This window comes from Larus michahellis, chromosome 3 (genome assembly GCF_964199755.1).
Source record: "Larus michahellis chromosome 3, bLarMic1.1, whole genome shotgun sequence".
Lineage (NCBI taxonomy): Eukaryota > Metazoa > Chordata > Aves > Charadriiformes > Laridae > Larus > Larus michahellis.
The window spans coordinates 82,861,647-82,883,743 of NC_133898.1; the positions used below are offsets into that span (position 1 = coordinate 82,861,647).

Consider the following 22,097-nt stretch of genomic DNA (forward strand, 5'->3'; position numbering starts at 1 on the left):
CAGGAAACATATCTTCAGTACCCGAGCGTCAACTCTATCAAACAACGTACGAGGCATGAATATTTCACGGGTGGTACAATCACTTGCTACCTCTTTTTTTGACCTATCTTCTTATCTTCCCTAAACCAAATGGTGCGACAATGGTGACAGTGAGTGGCTGGGGTAGTACATATTTCAGACAACATTGTGGAAAGATGATCTGTCGACAGGGAAGCAGAAACCTTTCATAATGCTAGGAGGAAAATTCATCCAATAAGCCCAGAAGAATAGATTTTTAATCCTTGGTTGTTTCCTTGTATGATACAAACTACTGAGTGTCATCCACTCCTTTGAACCCCTCTGCAACTTCATTGAGATTGACCATTTCCTTTTGAAAGATGCTTGGTCCAGACTGAAACGTTTACTGATTTCTTCATCTCTGTAGCTAGATTGTTCTTTTAGTAAAACAGTATAGAGCCAAACCACTGCGTCTTTTCAAAGGCAGTATATAAAATTATTATCTCTTTAAGCTAACTTTGGTAAGCCAAGCACATGGCTGAGCTTTCCTAAGATCAGGCTTAAACACAGTTCTCATCATTTAAAATGCTTCTACATAAACCAGTCTTGATTTAAATGTCCACTACGAGGGCTGTAGATGGAGACTGTCCAAAATCAGGCTGCCTGGCTGCCCTCTGCTGAGCTACATGAGTCCTTGTGAGGAGGCTGAAGGCAAATGGCTCTTGCTTAGCAGCTTAGTAATCTTCTCAACATCATGGGGATGCTGCTTGTTATTGCTTGCCAGTAAAGGGGACACTTTGCTACTGTGGGCCCAGTTATTTGCTTCCCTGGTTGTCTGTATCCAGCCATGGAGATGTCAATGTGCTAACAAGAGCCACCAGCTCCCACACCATTGGGTTTTCAGCGCCAGGGAGAAGTATTAGCAAAGTAAAATGCGTCAAAATAAGGAAAAGCCTAAAAAAGGGAGTATGTTGTCAATGGCAACCCAGCAAAATGCTCAAGGTGAGCTTTGGCAGGGTGGCAGCAGGTTTCTGAGGAGCCACAAAGCATAGTGGATGTTATAGTTTGTCAAGTCATGGGTGAAATTTCATGCCTCAGAGTAAAGTCAGAGATGAGAAACTATGGGCTTTTCGACGTGGGAGAGCTGAATCTATCAAAATAGTTTCACTTTGCATCTACAGACTGTGAAAAGATGTTCTTCCTTTTTTTTTTTTTATTTGAGTGTTTCATCTCACCCTTGCCCTTAGTTGTATGGGTCCCCTCGCTTAGGAGGCACCGGGTTTTCCAAAGAAAAGGTGGCATTTCACCGCTACCCTCCGCTGGGTCGTGGCTGGGGAGACTGAAGAACCCAGTGGCCACCTTCCCCCATGGCCAGCATGCTGGCAGGGCTGGCCACACCGGCAGGGAGCTGAGAGCCTTGGGGATGCTCACCAAGAAGGCAAGAGGACGGGGCTGAGCGCAGGGAAGGGGAAGATGAGAAAAGTAAAAAGGATGGAGAGAAGGAACATGGGGCTCACCACCTGCCTGTGCTAGTCTACATAACTCATGACAGGCTGCTCCTGGCAGCAGTGCCATGGCCAGCAGAGCTGGTGGCTGGATTCATGGAAAAATGCTAGTCCTGCTGTGTTGTTCTGACATACCCCAGGCCAGCCACAGACCAGGACAAATCTCACTGGTCCATGTGCTTTCTGAAACCCGGGAGCATGCGCAAGCAGCCTGTGAGAATGGCACCAAGGCATCAAGCTCAGGCACTCGGAGGCTGAGAAAAGCCAAAATTAAGGCTGAGTCAAGCCCCTGTGGATGTGCATAATGATGTGGTCTTCACAGGATGCGTCTTACCTTTCCCCATGGCCTTTGCCATCGGAAACTGAAGGAGGCCCTAATCCATGAACACTACACCTTGTTGGTGGTCTCTGTTGAAAGGGGTGGGGTAGATGCGAGGGCCATCTCCAGCTGGGAGCTGGGTGCTGCCTGGGAAAAGCACGTTACCCAAGGAGTTGTGCATAGCATGGAGCAAGTCACTTAACATGAATTTTCACAGGCTGTGAAGTATCGTACTTTCTGGTTTTAGATGCTTGGTTTGAAGGCGTTGGGTATTCCCAGTGACCCCTGAAGCTAGGATGAGCCATGCTGCAGTCCAATAACACTTCAGTTGAGATAAACTGCCCTGGAAAGTCTGAGCACCCAAAGAGAATATTTGACTTGCAACTCCTGTATTTTGTTTCTTTTTCTGTCGTGCATAGAGATACCACCTTCCTCTCCCATCTGGACATTGAGTGACACAGGTGAAGCCTTCAGCCATCCTCCCAGTGGGCCCACCAAAAGCACCAAGGAGCAACCAGCCCTGGCTGAAGAGTAGTGCAGGAGCACGAGGGCCAGAGCTGCGTGGCCAACGATGGAGACAGGAGGAGAGGGAGGGCATCCCTGCCCCATCCCGCGCAGGGTGAGCAGCTGCTGCTTTGTGTGCTGAGCGAGGTAGAAGTCCTGTGGGAAAACCAGCGCATGATCCTGCAAGCAAGGGCTGCTCCTGAAGCTTATGTGTGGACAAGCTTAATTAATTCTGGCATTTCATAACTTTTTGGTGCTTGACATTGCAACCTCGCTCGCGTTGTGTTAATGCGGGGAGAGCCGTATGCGTATGCAAGCGAGTGAAAGTAGCATCAGCGTTTTGATTAGAACAAGGTTTCCATCAGATACAGACACATGTCCGACCCGATACCCGTTTGTTTCCAAGCAATGTGAAGTGAAGGCCCACTCAGTTTCAGCACACTTCTGGGGGCCCGGACTTTTAATAGCGTGTAATATTTCTGGCAACAGATGAGAGCTAATATATTGTGTTTAAATCTGGGATGAGTTGTTGACCAGCTGTGGTCTGTGTGCAGAGATATCAAATGCTTTTCTTTGGATAATGTGAGTTCCAGCCTGCAACCCACATGTGGGGCAGAGGCAGGACCCAAGACCGGCAAAACCAACCCATTTAATCTTACGAAGCCATGTCTCTCCTGCAGAGCGTTTGGTGCAGTTTTCCTCTAACGATTTAAACATTTCAGAAAGTTCTGGGTGAGCTGGCTCCTTTTTCAGTGTCACACGTTGGTCGACACTGGTGAGAGGTTTCTGCCCTTCTGTCTGCACCGGAGAGGTAAATTAGTTAAGCAGAGGCACGAATTATTTGCATGCAGCTGAGGTGGTGAATGTGTTATCTTAACAGCAGAAAAGGAAATGGTTCTCTATAGATTATTAGTTACTGAAAAAGCAAAGGCATGTCTTTTGTTGCCACCACACCACCGGTCTGACTGTTGAGTAGATACGGATCAATATCCCCCCTTCCTCCTCACCCCCCTCGCTCTTCACATTTTCACTTAGGCTGAGGTGAAGGGTTTCACTTTAATTTATGTCATTCTTGTATTGCCAAATGGCATGCCAGAGCAACCGAACCGGGTGTGATCTGACTCTCTGTTGTGTGCTCTCACATGCAATCCCCTCGTGGGAAAATGCTGAGAGAAAATGGAAATTTAAGCTCTGCACCTAGCCACTGTGGTTTTTTGGGTTTTTAATAGTGCTTCGTTTGTAAGCTTCTTGGGGCAGAGAGAGTTTTTGTTGCGTTCAGGGTAGTCGTAGCCCGTAAGTGAGGACTTCGAAATATTACGATATTGCAGATAGTACTATAAGCAACTTGTTCTCTCTACGAACAACAAAAATACGTGCTGTTATATATTGGAGGATCTCAAAACAAGGTACAAATATTAGTCTTACACCACAACTTGCACAAGTCTTGTTACCTATTCTACAAATGAGTCGGGCGTTGTATGGGAAGGTCAACCGACTTGTTCCAGACCTCGCTGCCAGTTAATGGAGGTACTCAAAGCAGAACCCATCCGTCTTGGCTCCTGGGTCCCTGTCCTTGATGCAAACTTTAGCGCTGGCCTTGAAGTACTGAAATTTCTAGATTAAAAAAAAAAAAAAAAAAGACGACTGTCTTTAAATCTGAATTGTTAGATACTCTTAAACTTGGATACATTCCCCTGTGTAGATGCGCATCACTGCCTTTGTGTTTAGATTGATCTAAACAATTACACTGACAATTAATTTTTTAAAAAAATGCGTTAGGAATGACATCGACAGCCTTTCCCAGTCTTAAATACCTCAAATCAGGGGGAAATGAGAACCTGTAGCTGAACTCTGTGGTTGGGTCCACCCATGAATGTTGTTTTGGAGTCAGACTGACACAGGGCTAAGGTGTTACCTTGTGGCTAACGTGCCCAGAGGGAGTCAGCAGCCAGGACGCCAGTGGCAAAGGGCTGAGATTTAGGATGTTCATATCTAACAAGGCTTTTAGAGTATTTTGCAGGGGCACGTGCTGCTTCGGGAGAATGGGTTTGTTGGTCAGGGAGGGCCCTCTTCTCTGGCCTCCTTAATTTGGATAAGTAGCTGAGATATTGAAGGAAATCAGAATGCACTGTGCCTCCAGCATGGCCTGCACCCTTTGCTCCTCAGCCTGCCTCTCTTTTGGGTGTTTGCTAGCAGAATAAGGATAATACTGCCCGAAACAGCAGAAAGGCCCGTGCCGTGTCGTCCCTTCCCTGGAGGAGCCTGGACCACTTGTGCCTGGCAGAGCAGAGGGAGCTGTACCTGCAGCCGCTGTTCCACCTCGTCTCCTGGGCTCCTGTTTGGGCTCAAGCAAGACAAGTGACTGTGCAGCAAACAACACAGTCCCTCCTGAGTGTTGTGTCTAGTGGGGGGGAATTAAAAACCTCAAGCAGATCTGAGGGAGGGAGGAAATCTGCACATCGCTCTTAGCTGCTATGTAGGTCATAACTTCATTTGAGCAGCACTCAGGTATTTTACGAACAAGGCTCCCAGTGAATCGCGGCGTGCGGCGCCCAAGGAGGGCGAGAGGAACCCAGGCATCCCAGGGGAACTGCGCTCAACTCCTCCCGAATGGCTCCAGATTCAGGGGGGCATTTTTCTTCAGATTTCAGCAGCAACTGCTGGGGCTGCTGTGGGGTGTCTCTCTGCTGGGAACAGGCTTTTCTCGAGGGTGACGGAGCACCGGCGCTGCTGCTGTGGGGCTGGTGGCCACACAGGACACCCAGGCAGGAGCCACAGGGATGGAGGATGCGGGGCACCTCTCGGTCACAGCCCATGTGGGGACAGCAGGACGGGCAGCACAGACACTGGTATGTAGTCTAGAAGTTTTTAGCAAATGGATGTAAAGGTAACAACACTCTTTTGGAAATCAGCTGCGTGGCTGGGCACAGGGATTACTGTTGAGACCATGAGTCTTTGGAGCCAAACTAGAGCCGCTTCCCAAGGGCCATGGAAGTACCTGCCCTGCCCTTCCCTTCCCTTGCTGCCGTCTCTCATCATGGGCACAATTTTGGCCAGTGGCTCACAGCCAGGCTTGCTCAGGGCAAGCCCAGGGACGAATGGGGATGGGCAAGCGCCTTCTGCAGCTGCCCAGTTTACAGTGGGCCCCAGTGCTGGGGCATTGGCGCAAGGGGCTGGAGGAGGTGGTGCAGGGTTTTAGGGCAATGGGGATGTAGGAGAAGACCCCCAGCCCTGGGGTCACAGTTCTGCTCCCTGGGGTCCCGGCTGGGGCCTCTCAGGGAGGTGCCGAGGTTGTGCCTCTCAAGACGGCTTGTTACCCTGCTGTTCGGGCACGAGAGTTTTGGCAGATTGGGATGCTCTGGTGAGAAAAAGCCCTCTGGTTGTCACCTCACACGCTTTTCTGTGCTTAAAATGTATTTTCTCAGTTTGCAGTGTCAGGGGGCCGGGCACCCCGTGAAGCTATTTGGATTCTGCGTTGATAAGGCGAGTGCAAACTGTCCCCGCGGCTCTCGAGAGCAGAATCAAACTGAAACTTACCACTCAGAGTAGAAAGCACATAACACCCACAGCTACAGACATGCACAAATTGCTGCAATATAGGTTAGAAAAGGAGCCCCGTTCTGCACCTTCTGGTCTCATTAAAAACACACACGCACACACACACACAGAATCTTCTCTGAATGACTATAAGCACCAGCGCGTGTTCCCTCCTAAACACCCAACTAACCTGTAACGGCTTATTAAAAAGGCAAATTTTCACTTTTCATGTATCCTTGCTCCCTTTCGCACCTGGTTGCAGTTTCTACAACATTTTTAACTCTTGTTTTTTTTCCTGACTGAGTAAAGTGAGACCTCTCGGGGACGCCACCCAATCTGGTGAACTGGGTCCCCGCCTGAGGACACGGCCCCAGCATGGCCAGAGGAAACCAAACCTTCCCCGCGTACTAAAGAATTTCTGCGCGGGCCTTTGAGGTTGACAAGAAGAGCAGATCTTGTCTGTAAAGATGCACAGGACCTGTCCTTTAAAATAAAAAGGCCATCTGAATGCACAAGGTAGATTAAGGACGGGGGAAAGCAAATGTTTCCTGCGGTTCAGAGAGGGACAGTCCTCGTGCAGAATGTTTTGCTATAGGAAAGCTGTAGGGAAGCTGGGACCTGAGACTATGATATCCAAGAAATCCCATACAGACTGCTGCCTGCCGCTCTCCTCTTCCCGCCCAAAAGCTACTCTCCGCTTTGCTCATTTAAGTTAGGATTTACCCTGTAAAACTCAAGTGGTAAAGGCAGGAACATTGGGGTCTCCCTAAGCTCGGTATCAGGTTGCGACGGCCGAGTCCTCAGCACGGGTGAACCGGGAAAGAGGTTCACAGCCTTTGATTTCACTGTGCGTGGTTTCAGTACCGCAGGAATCGCTTCTCTTCCCAGCGCAGTGCGGCCACTTTGGGGCAGGAATGCTGTAAGGAATCTCACTCGGTTCTTGGATAAGGAAATGATCAAGGACTTGCCTATTCACAATTAATGGGAAAAAAAAAAAAAAGAAGAGCTGAAGGCCTTTATTAATCATTGCACAATAAGGAAGTCATACTGGTTTGGCTCCCTTCAATAGGGCTATTTGGTCACACCTACCTAAGTGGTTTGGCATCCCAACCATCTCCCCGCGTGCGGCCGGGGAGGAGGAGGAGGAGGGAAGGGCCACTGCGCCCGCATGCCACCGAGGTGCCTGGCCACCAGCTGGTGGGGCAGGGAGAGCACCGAGTGCCCATCTCCCTTTCCCGGAGGGCTGGGCATCTCTCTTTAGAGATCTCTGCCCAACGCCCCCACCAGTGCCGCCAGTCCCTGTGCTCTGGGCACAGGTTTCTGCCCCAAGCTCTGACATTGAAAAGGAGCAGAAGTTCACACACATCCTGTGCCGGAGTTTCCCCGCTACCAGCTGCAGGGGTCCCTGCTGGGGAGGGTGTGCTCCCAGGGGTGCGTGCCACCTGCCCAGTGACCACAGCTCCTCGCCCCGCTGCTGGCCTTCTCCTCAGGGCCCCGGCTTACCTGTGGTGGCAGCCTGTCTGTTTTACCCCCAACTCCAGAAAGCAGTTTGTGGCCAGATGTGATGGCTGGCGGGGCCCCGTGAAGTGGCAGGAGACAGATGTTCAGGCGCTGGGCTTTGGCTGGCGCACAGGGCTGCATCGCCCTGCCCTAGGAGAGGGTGCCAGGGAGAATTTTACAGCAAGTGGTAGGACAACATCAGCACGGGATGAGAGACAACGGTTTGGGAGCCCAGGTTACATCTCAGATGCCTTTCCTAGGTGAGCTTGTGCAGGCTGAAGTTTGCAGAAGTGGCGCCTGGAGGTGGAAAAGCAGCATCTAACCTTCCCTGCGCCGGGTTTTCCTGCGCAGAGTGCCATTCGACTTGTGCCAAGCTGCAAGCTGTCATGGTGGAGGTCGGGAGGCTGGGCTTTGAAGCAGATGTCTGCTTAGCGTGCAGTCGCCTGAGCCATCGACACCTGACACGTCTAGGCATGGGACAAAAATACCACTTTGCATCCAAAGCAGGCACTGAGGCAGCAGGGGCTCGGCGAGGATTAGCAGCTCCTGTTCCCTTTGGCCGCCACTGTGAACGGCTGGAAAATCTTCCCCAACCTCTCCACATGTTGGAACCTCTGGAGCCTTCTGCCGCTGGCTGCAGTTAGTGCAAAGGTGGCCTCGACGGGTGTGCAGATGTGCTATTTGCCAGCACTCCCACATGCTGCTGGTGAGGGTTGCAGGACGGCCCTTTTTCTGCATCTGATGAAAAATTAAAACCCAATGTTTTTGGGAAGCGTCTCAACTTTTCTCAACTTTGACAAAAAGTCACATTTTCCCGCCATTCAGGCAGGACCTGGTAAGTGCTGAAGCTGCCAAAATTTCCATCTGTGCCCCACCACATCCCAGCCCAGGCAGCTGCCTTTTCCCTGCCAGTCTACCCCGACCCTGCGCGGAGGAGGGAGACCTTTGTCTCGGTGCCAGGGCAGCTACCTCGATGCCATTGCTGAGTTTTTTCTTAAGCCACCATGATATTAGGAAAAGCTTCTCTTCTCCCAAGTTGTGCCAGGGGAGGTTTAGATTGGATGTTAGGAAAAATTTCTTCACCGAAAGGGTTGTCAAGTATGGGAACAGGCTGCCCAGGGAAGTGGTTGACTCACCGTCCCTGGAGGTATTTAAAAGATGGGTAGACGTGGTGCTGAGGGACATGGTTTAGTGGTGGTTTTGGCAGGGTTCAGTTGATGCTTGGACTCGACGATCTTAAAGGTCCCTTCCAACACGGACAATTCTATGATTCTATGACGGCCTGTGTTTTGCAGATACCTGCCCGGTGACGGGCGCATTCCTCGGCCGCACCGCATCCACTCAGCCCCAACTCACGCAGCAATTAGCCAAGTGTTTCCTGGCTGCCTTTAATTACAGCCACAACTATTTCCCTCGCTCTAATGTAACGCCTCTGAACGACAGCAAAGGTTTTGGACTGCATCCCGCACGGAGCGCGGTCCCAGCACGTGTTGGGACGCAGCCGTGCACCGGCAGCCGCTGATTTGAACCCGAAGGGCTCATACCCCCTCAGTGAGTCACTTCTTCAGTTTTCGACCTCAAGGTCCTAATTGCCCACGCTGGGAATTAGCGGTGTCTCCCCCGGCACCCAGCTGAGAGACACTGGGCTTTATAAACCAGCCAGAAGGGCAGGATCCTCCTTAAATCTGTGTTTGAGTCTATGATCTTGGCTGTAATTTGCCCCATCCCCTGGCAAAGCAGCTGGCAAAGCTGTGGAAGGAAAGGGCACGTCGCCTTCCAGGCCCCATCACGCTTGGTCCCTCAACGTTTTCACGCCGACGGTGGCAAGGTGGGCATGGAGCCTGCCCGCCCGCTGGCCACCCATGGCCCTGCGCTGGGGGCACACAGCCTTGCAGGGCTGCGTTTTCATGGCAGGACCCAAAACGATGAGCTTTCCCCCCAGTCCCTGCCCCTTGCTACGGCTGCGGCAGTTAGCCGGCCTGCTGGTGGTGGCGTTGCCATGGCTGAAACCCGCCGCATTTCTGGTGGCTTCCAGCCGGCTGCGGGGGCTGCCAGAAACCAAGGCAGCAGCTGCCGGGCTGGGGCTGGCGAGGCTGTGATCTATAACGTGCATTGTCTTTTTATGTAATGTGTTTTATTAAACATCTTCTAAAGCTTACAAGTGTCCCCAGGACATAACTCTCCAGCGCAACGGAACGCTTTGCCAAGTAATGAAGTATGATTTATGGCGGCAACGGTTATCCTATGTTTTTTTTTAAAAATTATTACAGCAATAGCTCTGTCGACTATAGGAATATAACATGCTGCATTTGGCACGTTTATGACAACAGTGCTCTGGTTTTCTTAACTCCACAGTTCGGTGTTGGCAGTATTTCAAATTCTTGAGACAGATGTTTAAATGAATTTTTTAAGAGGACAGTGAAATAACTTTTAAAACATCATACGGCGCTGAGTGTCTCAATATGAGCAGGAACATTATTTCTTTAACGTTCAGGTAGGGCAGGGCAGCACATGGCCTCTCTGGTTTAGATCTCACGCTAAACGATGGAAGTAGCAAACGTGGAATTAGCTTTTTTTTCTGGGGCATCCCGGCCTGCTGTTACTTTTTGGCCGAGGTAGTGGGGAAGGGACCCTCGGACCTTCTCCTGGCTTTAAGTTCGCGTCTCGGCCGTGAGCAGTGAAAACAGATCCACATTTGTTTTGAATGCAGTTCCCACCACGCCGATACAGGACTTAAGTGGTCTCACGCTGACATTTTGAGTGTGTCATTGTGGTCCCAGTGGTTAGGGTTTCAGGCCAGAAATGACAATCATTTGGAAATATGTAAATGAGAACCCTGTTCGCATATCTGCCAGGCAGATAGCATTCAAGTAGTTCCATCGAAACACTGAAAATTCTTGGGTTTTTTTTAAAAATATCCTTTTTTTTTTTTAAGGTATTGGCTAAAACTGAAGCCAGCGCCGTAACTAACAAAGCCGTAATTAACAAAGCCAGGGCATTCGGCTCTGGCATCGCTGTTCGCAACGATCAATCCCAGAAAATCAGAGCCCACAAGGGCAGATGTCGGCATGTTGGGAGCCATCCTCGCCCTCGGCGCAGCCCGTGTCTGCGGCCGGGAGGGGAAGGACGCAGCCAGCGCAGAGAGATTGAAGACAAGGGAAGCGTCAGTAAAGCAATGAACACTTATATTTAATTTACATTTGACAATTTGCACATAAATAATGATGTAAACCAATACGTAAACATATGATAGTTTGTTGTTCTAGCAAAGTAAAAAGCCTGTTAACTTTGGTCAGAGTCTTTCTCGAGAGAGACAAAAAAAAAAAAAAACCAACCCCAAAACACTGTTGATTGTTGCTACATTCACATGTAAAACTTCTAAGGGAAGGGGGAAACAGTAAAGAGAAGTAACAATTCTTAAAGCTGATGCATATAAATTCTTGTAAAATTTGTATCAAATACAAGAAAGCACTACAGGCAAATAATAGGAAAAGTGTGTGTCCAGTGACAGAGTAGTGATACTTTGGTTTATCCTACAAGTAAGTACTATATTTATGAACTATTGCTACATTTAAAAGATGTCAGCCTCACAATTTGCAGGAGTGGAAATGTAATGAACTGTAGTCCTTCAAAAGCTGTGCTGAGAGACACATATTTCAGGATTGTTTGTTGTTTTGGTTTTTTTAACAGAAGGCATTAAAATGAAGTTTGATGGAAAAAAAAAAAAGGTCACCGAATCCTGGACTGCTGAAGCGGGCTATTTTAAAATTTTTAATATAACCAGACAAAAAGATATACATGGAGGGTAGGTGTATAATAATGCTACTTATATTTATGCACGTTGACCGTGCAACTCGTTAATGGCAGGGCAAAACGAGACGAGGGGCTCATCCCAACTAACTTCCGCCCTGCCTGTTGCTGCGTTTCGTGAACACGCCGCGCATGGTTCGTATTTGGCTTCTTTGCAAGTTCTTTCAGTTACATTTTTCTGGCTGTTTTGTTCACTGACCACCCGCCTCCTTCTCCCCCCACCCCAACGAGTACGCAGGGCAGCCGTGACCGCCCCCCCTCGTCCTGCAAACAGGGTGGCTCCCACCGAATTGGCCGAGACACCATGCGTGGGTGACGTTATCCACGTAAGGTGTTTTGGAAGCTCGGGCGTCACCTGGGCAGCTGCCTGCGCGCTGGCGAGCGCTAAATGCCTTGGTACAACCTTCTGGGTTTGAGGTCACTGGTAATATGCAGAACTGGATAACATTTGATTTTCACACTTAGATGAAAAATAGGTTTTATTACATGGTTTGGCTCACAACTTAAGTGGTATAAATATATATACATATACATATATAGTATAGTGGTATAAATATATCTATAAATATACATGTATTCTTTGCTACACCTCAAACATCACCATATCATCTTTGGGCTTAGCAAAACAAAAAGATAAAAGGACGTGCATTCTATCTTTCCCTGTGCACATTTTGGTTTCTTCTCTAAAGTAGCAAAGCATTTAGATAAAACAGCATTGTTTGCACCACTGGACACAAGCACTGAGGTAATTGTTGTTCAACAACTTTGCAATGCCCTTTTTTTTTATTTAATTAAATTAACCACAAAATGTACAAACACAAATACTGAGAAAAATCTTGAGTTGTACAAGAAGGACGAAAAAAAAATGTTATGTGCCAGGAAAGGACTTTGTTCCCCACTTCTACCCAGGCAAAGTGGGAGAGGAAAATACAAGTAAAACCGAACCCCTTCTTTCTCAGGGAATCTGACCATCCTTTTTTTTTTTTTTTATCCCTGGAAGGCTCTGGCCAACAAAAAAAAAAAAAAGAAAAGAAACAAGTCTGCCAAAAACCCCCTTTCAGGCAAAATATTAAGAAAATTTGTGTGTTTGCTTTTAAACTGCTTTTTTTGAAACAAACAATGTCAGTGAGATTTTTCTTTTGGAAGAGCCACTTTAAGCTGATGCATTCCTTTGGTCATAAAGATACATGACGATCTGTGGGGCTACAGCTGTTTTCAAAAAACCCGTGGTATTGTCCATGGCAGGTCGGGGTTTGCTGTGCCACATCTGTTGCGGGTAGAGCTGCAGGCAGAAGAATCTCTCTCCTGTCCTCAGAGAGGCAGGGGCAGCAGTTTCTTCCCCCGCTTGCTGCTACTCTGGGTTTGGTTTGTTTTTTTTTTTTTTCCTTTTCAATTCCCAGTGGGGTGATTTGCACATAAAAGTACACAGCTTTTTTGTTTTTTTCAAACCAGCGGACCTAGGATTCTGTATGTCAAAATGTCCAACTTTGGCAAAAGGAAAAACCACGTTTGTTTAAAAGACATTGGTACATAAAACACATTTACTGAAACCCCAATCTTAGGTTCTTAAAACAGATGTGCAGAAAAAAGTATCTACAACGAATGGCCATAAAACAAAAAATAAAAACATTTAAAGTAAAAATTACAATGAATTTTCCAGTCATTGTAAACATTTTCCTAATTATTGCTTTTAGAATGATTAATTGCATAATAAATTATGAAGTACTATCATTGAAAAAATAATTATGGATAGATGATTGTCTTTTAGTAACTGGCGAGGCAACGCACAGTCCTTTGCCCCTTTTTATGCCCTGAGAAAACAGTAACTTTGGAGTTCCTTCTTTCAGCTGGAGAGCGTAGGGAAACTACTGTAAGCCAAGATTGCTTTGCAGCATTGAAACTATGTACAAGCAACTGCTACAGGCACCCTGACTTGCCAAGTCATAAATAGAAAAAAAAAAAAAAAATCACTTTGCCAAAAAGTCTTAAGGGTCCATCGGTTCAACTGTTTCTTGCTTGACCTTTACAGGTAACAGAGGTAGTGGGTGACCGTGAGGCAACTTCATAACTGACATATCTGACGACTCGTAAAGGTTGCATCCTGAGGAGATAAGTCCGTTTCCCAGGTTCCTCTGTAGAGACACTTTCAGATTAGCTCCTTCCATTTCCCTCCTGAGCATGGTCAGTATATCCTTCTCCACGATCGATGTCAAGTCGATATTGTCCTCTACTTCTTCCAACTTGTCAGCATTGTCGCTGATGTCGAACTTCTCGATCTCCTCGTTGATTCGATTCAGGTCCTCCATGGAGAGGCCGGAGGCAGGGGCGACGGGGCAGTTGCCCTTCAGGTGGACCTGGAGGCTGCAGAGGTGAATGTAGCTCTTGTGGCAGTGGATGCATTTATGGGGACGTTCCCGGGTGTGGAGACGCTTGTGCAGCTTCAGGTGCACAAACTGGGTGAATTTGGCGGGGCAGAGCTTGCACTGGTAAGGCTTCTCTCCAGAGTGGAGCCGCAGGTGGGTTTTGAGATTGCTGGTGCTGCTGAACCGCTTGTGACAAACCTAATGTGGGGGGTGGCAGAGAAACAGTGAATGAGTGGGAGGGGATTTTATGGTTTAAATCACAGACACCTAGGAGGAGACGGCAGGATGAAGCAGCAGCTTTTTATATCTTCACACTTTCTCACAAAGGGGAAAAAAAAAATTCCCCACCTTTTTTATTTAAATATTGCTGAACAGTATTTTGAGTATGGCCGGCGGCAAAACCGTATCAGGCAGATGTTGCTCCAGCAGGCTAAAGGCAACCCTGCTGCCTCACAGGGCTGGGACGGGCTGCGATACGGACTCCAGCCCTGAGCAGCCCAGGGTTTGTCGCGCAGCCCTCCCTGCGCGCCGTACGGGCTCTGCGCCAGCCCTGCCGTGCCTTCGGCCTCCAAGGGAAGCGAAGTTGTCTCTGTGGTGCGTGTTACATACCTGACACTCGTGGGGTTTCTCTCCCGTGTGTACCAGATAGTGCTTCTGGAGGTGAGCCAGCTGCGTGAAGCCTTTATTGCAAGTCTGGCATTTAAAGGGTCTCTCTCCGCTGTGTACTCGGAGGTGCACCTAGGGAGAAACAAAGCAATTAAAAATTTGCAGTTTCCAGTACTGTAACAAAAGTACTTTCAGATGTTTCCTAAAGTTAGAGGAAGACTGCTGTTGTCAAAATACAATGTTATCTAGTTAATTAGGCGGCATTGGTATTCAAACACCATCTTTACAACCATGCTTTCTTGCTGGGGGGGCTGTATTAAGCCCAAAATGATAAATAGCCTAACAAGCAAGGAAGGCCTGTCCCTGCTTTTCCTAATAACCTATAGGGAGAAACCAGCGCCTTCCAAGAAGGCTTGTGGCTTATTCTCCACTGCCTACCTTCAGGTTGGAGAGCTGGCCAAAGGTCTTGGAGCAGACGTTGCATTCATACTTGATCTTCCCGTTCTGCTTCTTCAGTGGGTATGGGAGGGTTTTGTAACCGGTCACATTCCTCTTACTTTTAATGAGATTCATGGCTTCTTCACCGCCGGTGGCAGCCAACACCACTGAGGTAGGTTTAGGTTGCATTATGTGTTCTGAACTGGCTGCTGTACCAGCTGTGGGTGACCCGCTGGTGGGGCTGCATGGCTTGTCCTTCATGCTGGCAGCAGCGCCCGTGATAGAGAAGGCACTGTTAGGTGCTGGTATGAGGAAGTCTCTCGGATGATCAGGCTGCAGCAAGCGACGGCCTCCTTCACTGGGCAGTGAACTGGGGAGCGTGGCGGGGTTCAACATGTGGTGGGAAAGGCTACCTCCGCTGAGCAGGTTGCCATAAAGAGGATACATCCTTGGGAAGAGATTGAAATTGTTGATGCCATTGATATTGTTCAAAGCGCTCAGGTTATTACAGCTCATATTGAACGGAGGTAACAGGAATTTGGGGTAGTGGGGGTTATAGGACGGTAGAAAGGCAGGTGGGAGGTGGCCAGGGGGTGCGTATCCAGGATAAGACCCCAATCCTTCTGAGCCATATGATCCATTCAAGTAAGAGTATGGCTCTCTGTGCTCTTGGGAAGTAGGTGCCAGAGGTGAAACCGTGACCCCTGGACTGCTGTGAGGGCTTGAACTTTTTAAACTTTGGTCTGGGCTGCTCCTCCCGGAAGGACTCGGTGTCGTAGACGTCTGGATGGGCGAGTGAGTCATGTAGCTGGGTCTGTCCATCCCATACGCTAAGGAAGCTTTCAGATAGTCTTCTGGAATGTGAGGTCGGATCGGGTAGACAACTCGAGGGAAGAAACACCTCTCCGGGCTATAGTTCTTACGCAAATCATCCAAGTCTTTTTCTGGAGTAACTGGTGAAATGTTGGTCTGGAAGAAGTCTTTTCCTTTTGGAGGATTGGATTCCATTTTCAGGATTTCTTTCACACTGTGCTCCTTCTTTGGGATGCTTTTCTGACAGAGCTCATCTTTATCAGCACTGTGCTGCTTTGGATTAACGTGGGTTTGTGCTGAAATACAAAGACAAGGTAATGATTATTTAGATACGCCACCGTCATTATCTCTTTTCAAAACACAACCTAACACCTGCAAGTTTAGTGGGAAGGAAGGGCTACTCTCGGAGATGAGCAATCGTTTAACTTGCAAAAAACCTAATTTCTGTGTGAAGAAATGCCTGCTGGTATTAAGTGTTAATAAAAGGCATTGTTAATTTAAGGGATACCAGCCAGCACATCCAGATCTTGATGATGATTCATCTGCAGAGTGCTAGTCTCCACTTCGCAAACTGGTTTCACCTTTCTTTCCCCTTAAATGTGACTAGCTTTGCTGTTGAATGTCTACTGAAGCGGTATTTCTAATAAACGCGGTAACAAGCATTTGTTCACAATACAGGCTTAACAGAAGGACTTTGCAGAACGCAAGCTCCCAGAAATGTTCCTCAGTAAAATAACAAGGCATGACAAATCGTCTTTTGCCAAACCGCAGCAGTCACTTCACCAGCCAGTTCAATTACTTACAGTACCAAAAAAACCATGGCTGGCTAGGATGAAAGCCTTCTTCAAAGAGAAGGTATTCTCCATCAGTAAACAGATCATTACTCATTAAATATACTGCTTAGGAACATCTACAACAAAGCAGACTATTTACTGCAGATTTCTGTGGCATTCAGTCTATGCAAAACTCCTCTGCTTACAGCTGTACTTTATAAAAAAAATGCTGAAGCAAAGCAAAAGAAAGCAAGACTGGTTGGCTCCAGCTTAAGTTGAAATGTACTTTAAAAAAACAGGCAAAAGAAATATGCGTTTAGAAGGGAACAGAAGCTAGCAACCATTTGAATCAGTTCAGCGCATAGACTGTTTAATTGTATTCAAAGACTCTACCTTGTTTATCTTGACATAATATAATATAATATAAACAGTACACTGAAAGATGTCTTCAGTAGAAAAAGAAGCCTGCTTTTATCTAATCTCCCAGAGTTAATAGTTATATAATCTTGAAATGATGACTTGTAAGGTATTTTATTATAGAGGAAAAACTACAAGAAGGTTTCATATTCGTGGTTAGTTATGTGCAAGGTTTTCCATCAGGAGGTACAAGTCAACACTGATAGGTATGTATGTCACTCGAAAGTATTGCAGCCCTTCAGCCGAGTTTCTACTGTTCTTATTTCACTAACTGGGCTGAGAAACAGTTATTTCTGATTTTTGGAGGACCAGCTGAACCCAGTGAAGAAGACGGGAACAGGCAATGACCACGCTGCTTTCAACTTGGATTCTTTGCTTCACTATTCACTACTCTGACGGAATCTATAATTTGGCAACATTACCCTATAAGGCAACGGAACAACCATTTACTAAATGTATCCACGAAAACAGCTGTTTTCAAAGCATGCTCCTACTCACAGAAACTCAAATTTACAGTAGCATCCTTTTTCAAATGGCATTAGACTAGTAACAAGCAAATTTAGTTTGAGATATTTGGGAAGTTTGTGTATTTTAAAGTTGCAATGAAATGCAATTTAACACAGTTACGTTCAATTTAAATACTTAAGATAAAACATAGGGCATGTTGTACAGCAAGCACAATACACACACGGCTTCCCAGTTACTTCTCTCGATGTTAAAGCTTAATGCAGAGCTGTGACAAAAATAAATTAATAGGGTGTTGTGTTGCCTGGCATTAAAAATCATCTACTTTCTTTTGTCATTTTGTCTATACTTGTGGACTGCTAATTTATTTTCTAAATGTCCACCCAGATTTTTGGGTATAACATAGAGGTCCTACTAGGTTCAAGAAGCTCCACAATGGCATTGGGGACAGTATTATCTACATCTTCTTATCAGCTGTCTGTAACCACGCCAGCATCTCAGAGCAGACATTCCCGGTGACGCTATCAACATCGGGAAGTATTGAGACCGGGAAGTATTGAAAGCTGGGTGGTGGGGGAGGGAAGCAGAACTTGTGAAGCCTTGCAGCAGAAAAAAATAAATAAATACCACCTTATCAGCCCCGTATCAGTTTCTCAGTGGGGTCTGTCAAGCAGGAAGTTCAAATTGACACTTTTCTCTTTTAAAGAAAAAAAATCTGGGGGGAGGGAAAGAGGAAGGAGAAGTGCTGGCGCTGCTGGAAAAGTGATAGAGAAACCGGGGCCGCTTCAGCTGGAGGAACGGCTCCTGCTGTCACAAGGTTAAACACCAGGGTGGGGATGTACGTGCCTTATGCGCCGGAGCAAGTCTGCGAGTGACAGAAAGGAAGCTTACGCCGAGAATGTAACTTTCGTTGTGCAACAGGCCCGTGTCCCCACTTGACAGACTAAAGATAATTGTTCTTTCCTTCCCTTTAAAGTTCCCAGTAAAGCCTCCCCTCCTACTAATTTCCACATGTAGAGAGAAGTTGCAATATTTAAAGATTATTTTTCCAGTCTAACTATGTCAGGTCTCTTTAGTTTGCAAGCTATCTTTGGTCCATAAATCCCCTCTTGGCTTTTTCCCCTATTACCTGAGCACAAGGGACAATTGGGAACACGAGAGAGATCAAAACATAAACAAGTGTGTCAGCACCGTGTAAAATAAGAGAAGGGGCCAAGAAGAGGGTCTTATGTTTTATACTGAACATGGATTTAAACCAAGGCAGAAACTGATTGAGAGCTTTACAACCTTTCTTGTTGGTCTTAAAGGAGCCATACTTCAAAGTTAAAGAGATATATTTCTTATGTTGTTTTCTTTTTTAACTTGTGATTTTAGATTTAAGTTCTTAATGATCACAATGTCTCCCTCTCACTCTTCAAATGTATTTCTCCCTCCCACTCCCATATACATGTATATACATTAAATATAGGCACACACTCTTCCAAGATCTGTCTAGTTTCTGTGGTCACAGACACACGGAGAAAAGACGTTCATGACAAAACAAGAACAGTGCAGCTGCATTTCTAAGTTACTGATCCGAGGGGGGGGAGAAAGAAAAAAACCCAGACGTGCCTCTTTAGGAGCTTGATCCACTTCTCACCGAGGTCAATAGATTATTTGCCCAGATCTGAGATTAGTGAGTGCGTGCAAGAGGAAAAGGGACAAAACTCCTGTTACTTTTAAGTATTAATAAAACTTGAGCGGAGCAGCTGCCTGAAGTCACTCCAATGTGGGTGTTCCAGCTACAGACTGCTGCATAGCCGTAGGCTTTGCTCTCATTTCTCGGGCTCCAAGCTGTAGCCTGAGAAAGACTTCATAAAACAATGATCTGTTTTTTCTAAAAACTTGAAAAACAGTTGTAGGCAGGCAGTAATTTCAATAGTAATTTCAGGAGCGAGATGGTACTGAACACCTTGAGTGGTGGAGCTTAATTATGCCGATTCACATTTTCGATCTAAATTAAGCACCTCTTTTACTAGTAGAAAGAGAACCTCGAAGTTGTGAAGCGGGCAAAACAAAGAGTGTTTTCACTCAAAATGAGAACGGCGACCAACATTTAGAAGTATATAATTTGATCATCTGTTTTCTAAATGTGTCCAAGACAGGGTGACATGCCTTTGAAAACATTCTGCTCAGAGAAGGTCTTTAGGGGAGCCTTCAAATAATCCTCAATATAAAGTCAACTTTAGTCCCTAAATTCTGGTTTTGTGAAGACAACCTTTCATATAATTTCAAAATCATTTTCCTGAGCCCTTCTGAAGATTCCAGGAGGCATTTTTTTTTAAGCAAGTGCAGATGTTTCCTCTCAACACAAACAGAAAAGCTTCAAAACCAGAAAGTGAAACTGTCCATAAACAAAAGGGAAAGCGAGTGGCGGGGCTTAGCTAACGGCCAGCGTGTCAGGGCCAACAGGAAGAAGAAAAGAATAAATTACATTGAAGAAACAGCATTAAAAAGTCAATCTTCATAGAATATGAAAGATTATCAATAACACCTCATTAAACCTGTTAATGGAACAGAAAGATTGCCAAATGATTTGTAAATATGCAAATTGTCTTCCCCCCAACTCAAACTTTTTTTCTGAAGCTTGACCGAAAGATGTCACCTGCCCGTACTTGACTGAGGAGACAAACAGACAGGAGCAGCAGGAAGTTGCATCATATGATTGCAATACATGAACATTATTATCAAATAGTCATGTCCTGACTCAATGCAGGTTCGGGGGTTTTTTAATTTAAAAAAAACAAAACAAAACAAAACAAAAACTATCACCCTCTCCACCCTCCATCCCAAAATAATCCTCCTATGATGAGGTAGGAATGAAATGCTAAACTATGTGAGACCCTCAAAGTAAATTTCCTCCGTTTGTTTGCTAGTTCAAAAATGAAATATGACAGACTAAAAGACAATCTGAGGGCACAGCTGAATGAGGTTAAGCACATTTAACAAATTACCGAAAACTGATTTTTTGGCCAGCAGAACACAGAAATCTTGTGCCATCGCACTTAAAACCATTTACTGGACAACGGCACCATCTGAAGGTGACGTATCTCAAATCTTGATAGAAAAAACCACCAGTGGCCTCAAAACAGGCAGGAAGGAGAAGGGAATCATTTGAAACGAGACTGAGTTTCCACTGCTGGGATAATGCAGAGTCTTGACGCCACCACTATTGAGCAACTCCTTTGCAGGCACTTCAACATCCACTTGAAGTTACGTAGCTCCACTCAGACCTAATCATGGCCGTGAAGGTAGGTGTGTGCTTCAGCGTCTGAAGGACTGGGTCAAAGGCCCCAGTTCAAGAAAACACAGAGGACAGGGTTAAACCCATAACTAAGTACGTGCCTAATTGCTGCCTTTAATCTGGATGCTTTCCTTCTACGGCACAAATGAACTAACGCTACAGAAGTTACCTTTAATTTGAAAGTTTGCTGTTACAGAGGCAAGTAGATGTTATATATGGATGTGTAAAATTATTTATGCTCTAAAGTGGTGGTTCTGTCATTTTTGAGGCCACTAATTACAGGAAATAAAGCCAGAGAAATTCTCTGATACTTTTTTCCCCAGAGGCCTATCCTGCCCGGGTGCTTAAAAAGGAACTGAGGTGCTGAACTTCAAGACCGTGATCCCCAAACCCCTGAGGCACCTAAAGCACCTGCCTATATTTTAAGTTGGCAAGACCGAGGCCACACTGGAAGCTCTCTGTAGGTGTGTGTCCCAGGTGGCCTCTCCTGTGCCGGGCCAGGCAACCAGCCAAGACACAGCTATTCCAAAGCCTCCCGCAGGCACTAGCATGCTCTGCACACCCAAGACACGGTAGAGGGAGGGAGCTGGGCACGACACACTACGGCCATGGGCTGGCAGTGCTGCTGCCCCACGCTTGTGCCGGCACGTGTCCCAGTGGGAGGGAGCCCTGACTTTAGCCTGCGGTGGGACCTGGACCCCGATTTTGCCTCCCTCTTCCTCAGAGGGTGCCAAAACCAGCATCCAGGAGCCGGGAGAGGTGACGATGCTCACTTGCTCCTCTGAGGGAAGCCGTGCCACTTTAAACACTGAATTATTAGCAATCAGTTTGGCTGGAGAGACCTTCCTGACTTTCTAGCAGGTGAAGGAGGTGACCAATGTGGGGGGTCGCCCCAAGCAAGACTGTGTTAAGATGTTTTGATGGGGCAAAGCCCCACACCTGCAGCAGGCGCAGGATGCTAGCTATCTGGGGCAAGCCTTCTGCACTTTATTTGTAGATGAACACAGCATGAGGGAACCTTGGCCAGGCTTGTGCTAGAGAGAGAGGTTGGAGAGGCAGCGGGATGGTCGCTAATTTTAGATTTAACTAGAATTGGCCTGGAAGGAAGAAGAAAACTGAATGGTGCTGACATTCACTTTCAACTTATCTGGTTCCAGTACTAACACTGGAAAAACCATCCCTGCTCCACTGTTGCTACAGAGCCTTCAGTAAATAAGCATCTTTGGGAGACCTCTCGATTTTTTTCTGTAGTTTTCAAAAAAGGGCACAGAAACTTTAGAAAACCCCAATCCTTATGGTACCTGTAGGGTTTCTGGCCCAATTGCAGTCCTTAGGCCTGAACATGTTTGTCACAAAGACGAGGGAAAAAGATAAAAAAAGTGAGAACTGTTTTTCATTTTTCTGAACTGTTCTTTTCTTTAGGTGCATGGGCTAACATAAAATTTCTAAATGGTTTAAATGGAATTATCTTTAAAAACAAGAAGAGGTATTTTGATCTCAGCTTTTTCAAATGTAAGGCTGAACTACACAATTTTTGCTTAAGATTCCATCTCTATAAACTTACTGAGCCTACTTTTACTAAAATTAATTATTCTGCACATGTCCAGACACCTTTAGTTTTGACCTTAGTAAGAGTAACCAGGTAATTAGTTGACACTTTACAAATACATTCCTTGGTGCTTCTGCAAGGCAACGTAAGATGACAGCAGATGCAGGAAACTGAGGATGTGCTTGTGTATCCTCCTAGCTAGTGGCCAGATGTGTCTT

At 46.5% G+C, this 22,097-nt stretch overlaps 1 protein-coding gene across 3 annotated transcripts in view; it reads right to left on the bottom strand.

Annotated features, from left to right (window-relative positions):
* Positions 1-9,961: 9,961 nt before the first annotated feature.
* Positions 9,962-22,097, bottom strand: part of PRDM1 (PR/SET domain 1) — a 102,957-nt gene continuing 90,821 nt past the window's right edge. For all 3 annotated transcript variants that reach the window (XM_074581028.1, XM_074581029.1, XM_074581027.1), the window contains 3 exons: positions 14,580-15,688; positions 14,145-14,273; positions 9,962-13,733 (listed from right to left, as the gene is read on the bottom strand). In XM_074581028.1, coding sequence (XP_074437129.1) covers positions 13,158-13,733; positions 14,145-14,273; positions 14,580-15,688 — 1,814 coding nt within the window. In that variant the 3' untranslated portion in view covers positions 9,962-13,157. The remainder of the gene's footprint in view (positions 13,734-14,144; positions 14,274-14,579; positions 15,689-22,097) is intronic.